Below are 3,019 nucleotides of genomic sequence, written 5' to 3'. Positions count from 1 at the left end.
CTTTGTTATCGTCCTCATTGATATTAATAAAGTACCGGATATACATGGTGTCAACTTCAACCATTATAATTCAGCTTGTTATTCATCCTCCATGACTATGGAGGATGATAATGATAAATATATGGATATTCACATTTGATGAAACATTTGAATATATATAAAAAGACAAAAATGATGAGGAAAAAATACTTTCGACGACTCCCATGAGGTTTTCTTTTCTCCCAAGAAAGAGAATTTTTTCTCGGGAAGAGTGAGTCATTTTGCCTAGGTTTCCCCAAGTGAATGAACGATCTTAGAATATAAAATTCAATTGAGGCCGACCTTGAAGAAGGAGAGAAGCTAAAGAAGATGGAGAGAAGATAGGAAATATGGAGAGAAGCAAGAAAAAATGGAGAGAAGAGAGAGAAGATGAAGAGAAGCAAAAAACAGGGAGAGAAGCAAGAAAATATGGAAAGAAGCAAGAGAAGAAGAAGAGAGGCAAGAGAAAATGGAGAGAAGCAAGAGAAGAGGCAGAGAAGCCAGAGAAGAAGGAGAGAGGCAAGAGAAGGTGGAGAGAAGCAAAAGAAGATGGAGAGAAGCAAGAGAAGATGGAGAGAGGCAAGAGAAGATAGAGAAAAGCAAGAGAAGATGGAGAGAAGCAAGAGAATGTCGAGAGAAGCAAGAGAAGAAGGAGAGAGGCAAGAGAAAATGGAGAGAAGCAAGAGAAGGTGGAGAGAAACAAGAGAAGAAGGAGAGAGGCAAGAGAAGATGGAGAGAAGCAAGAGAAGAAGGAGAGAGGCAAGAGAAGATTGAGAGAAGCAAGAGAAGAAGGAGAGAGGCAAGAGAAGATAGAGAGAAGCAAGAGAAGATGGAGAGAAGAAAGAGAAGGAGAAAGGCAAGAGAAGATGGAGAGAAGGAAGAGAAGATGGAGAGAAGCAAGAGAATGTCGAGAGAAGCAAGAGAAGAAGGAGAGAGGCAAGAGAAAATGGAGAGAAGCAAGAGAAGGTGGAGAGAAACAAGAGAAGAAGGAGACAGGCAAGAGAAGAAGAAGAGAGGCAAGAGAAGATGGAGAGAAGCAAGAGAAGATTGAGAGAAGCAAGAGAAGAAGGAGAGAAGCAAGAGAAGATGGAGAGAAACAAGAGAAGAAGGAGAGAGGCAAGAGAAGATTGAGAGGAGCAAGAGAAGAAGGAGAGAAGCATGATAAGCTGGAGAGAAGCAAGAGACGATGGAGAGAAGCAAGAGAAGAAGGAGAGAGGCAAGAGAAGATTGAGAGAAGCAAGAGAAGATGGAGAGAAGCAAGAGAAGAAGGAGAGAGGCAAGAGAAGATGCAGAGAAGCAAGAGAAGAAGGAGAGAGGCAAGAGAAGATGCAGAGAAGCAAGAGAAGATGGATATAAGCAAGAGAAGAAGGAGAGAGGCAAGAGAAGATGCAGAGAAGCAAGAGAAGATGGATATAAGCAAGAGAAGAAGGAGAGAGGCAAGAGAAGATGGAAAGAAGCAAGAGAAGATGGAGAGAAGCAAGAGAAGAAGGAGAGAAGCAAGAGAAGATGCAGAGAAGCAAGAGAAGATGGATATAAGCAAGAGAAGAAGGAGAGAGGCAAGAGAAGATGGAGAGAAGCAAGAGAAGATAGAAAAGCAAAAGAAGAAGGAGAGAGGCAAGAGGAGATGAAAAGAAGCAAGAGAAGAAGGAGAGAAGCAAGAGAAGAAAGAAGGAGAGAGGCAAGAGAAGAAAGAAGGAGAGAGGCAAGAGAAGATGGAGAGAAGCAAGAGAAGATGAAGAGAACTAAGAGAAGGAGAGAGGCAAGAGAAGAAGGAGAGAGGCAAGAGAAGAAGAAGAGAGGCAAGAGAAGATGGAGAGAAGCAAGAGAAGATGGAGAGAAGCACGAAAAGGAGGGAGAGGCAGTGGAAGAAGGTGAGAAGGTAGAGAAGAAGGAAAGAGGCAAGAGAAGAAGGAAAGAACCAAGAGAAAGGAGAAGGAGGCAAGAGAGGAGGGAGAGAAGCAGGATAAGAAGGAAAAAAGCAAAAGAAATAGGAAATAACCAATATTACAGCGATATATACAAGAAAAGAATGACACAAAAAAGAGAAAAACGAGAGAAGAAAGTGATGTGCAAGAGAAGAACGAGAGAAGCAAGAGGAGAGAGCCAAGAGAAGAAGGAGAGAAGCAAGAGAAGTAGGAGAGAAGTAAGAGTCAAACGAGACATAGGGACTATGTAATGATATTACCTCCTCGTGAAAAAAAAAATCTCAATTTCCAGCATTCGAAGAATAGAGAGTTTCATCGATGACACTTATGTTATCAAAACGAAATTGTCTTCGACCCACAGCAGAGATTCACCACAATAGAAATGTTCCAAGAACATGAGGCTTTTCCGTACTATAGTTGAATCATTCTCTTTCTCTCTCTCTCTCTCTCTCTCTCTCTCTCTCTCTCTCTCTCTCTCTCTCACCTTTTCTGCAAGTGAACTCTTCTCTCACCCAAGTGCCGTGTGATGTTTTTCTCCCTAGTGGGCATACAAATTGACTGCTACCATTTTCCAAACTGCCATATTGACATTCAGTGTTCCAGTATTTCTTTTACTTTGCATAAATATACACTCCATACAAATACAAACACACACACATACGCACACACACCCACACACACACACACACACATATATATATATATATATATATATACATATATATATTTATATATGTATATATAGATATATACATATGTATATATATACATATGTATATATATATATATATATATATATATATATGTATATATATATATATATATATATACACGTATATATATATATATATATATACATATATATATATATACATATACATATGTACATATATATGTATATATATATATATATATATATACATATGGTATATATATATATATATATATATATATATGATATACACACACACTTGGAATGAAGACTTTTGAGGAGTTAATACTGATCAAGATCATTCGGTTTTACAAGAGTATTCGATAAATGCTGTTTCTATGTACTGTGTTTTTTTATTTCTATT

At 38.4% G+C, this 3,019-nt stretch overlaps 1 protein-coding gene across 1 annotated transcript; it reads left to right on the top strand.

Moving 5' to 3' along the window:
• Window positions 1-627: 627 nt before the first annotated feature.
• On the top strand, window positions 628-2,154 carry LOC137656470 (uncharacterized). The gene is made up of 3 exons (XM_068390643.1): window positions 628-777; window positions 936-1,574; window positions 2,029-2,154. The coding sequence occupies exons 1-3, from the start codon at window positions 628-630 to the stop codon at window positions 2,152-2,154; spliced, it is 915 nt and encodes a 304-aa protein (XP_068246744.1).
• Window positions 2,155-3,019: the final 865 nt, after the last annotated feature.

Source organism: Palaemon carinicauda, chromosome 17 (assembly GCF_036898095.1).
Source record: "Palaemon carinicauda isolate YSFRI2023 chromosome 17, ASM3689809v2, whole genome shotgun sequence".
NCBI classification, from domain to species: Eukaryota; Metazoa; Arthropoda; class Malacostraca; order Decapoda; family Palaemonidae; genus Palaemon; species Palaemon carinicauda.
The sequence above is the reverse complement of the archived record's forward strand: the minus strand, read 5'-3'. Positions and strand labels throughout refer to the sequence as shown.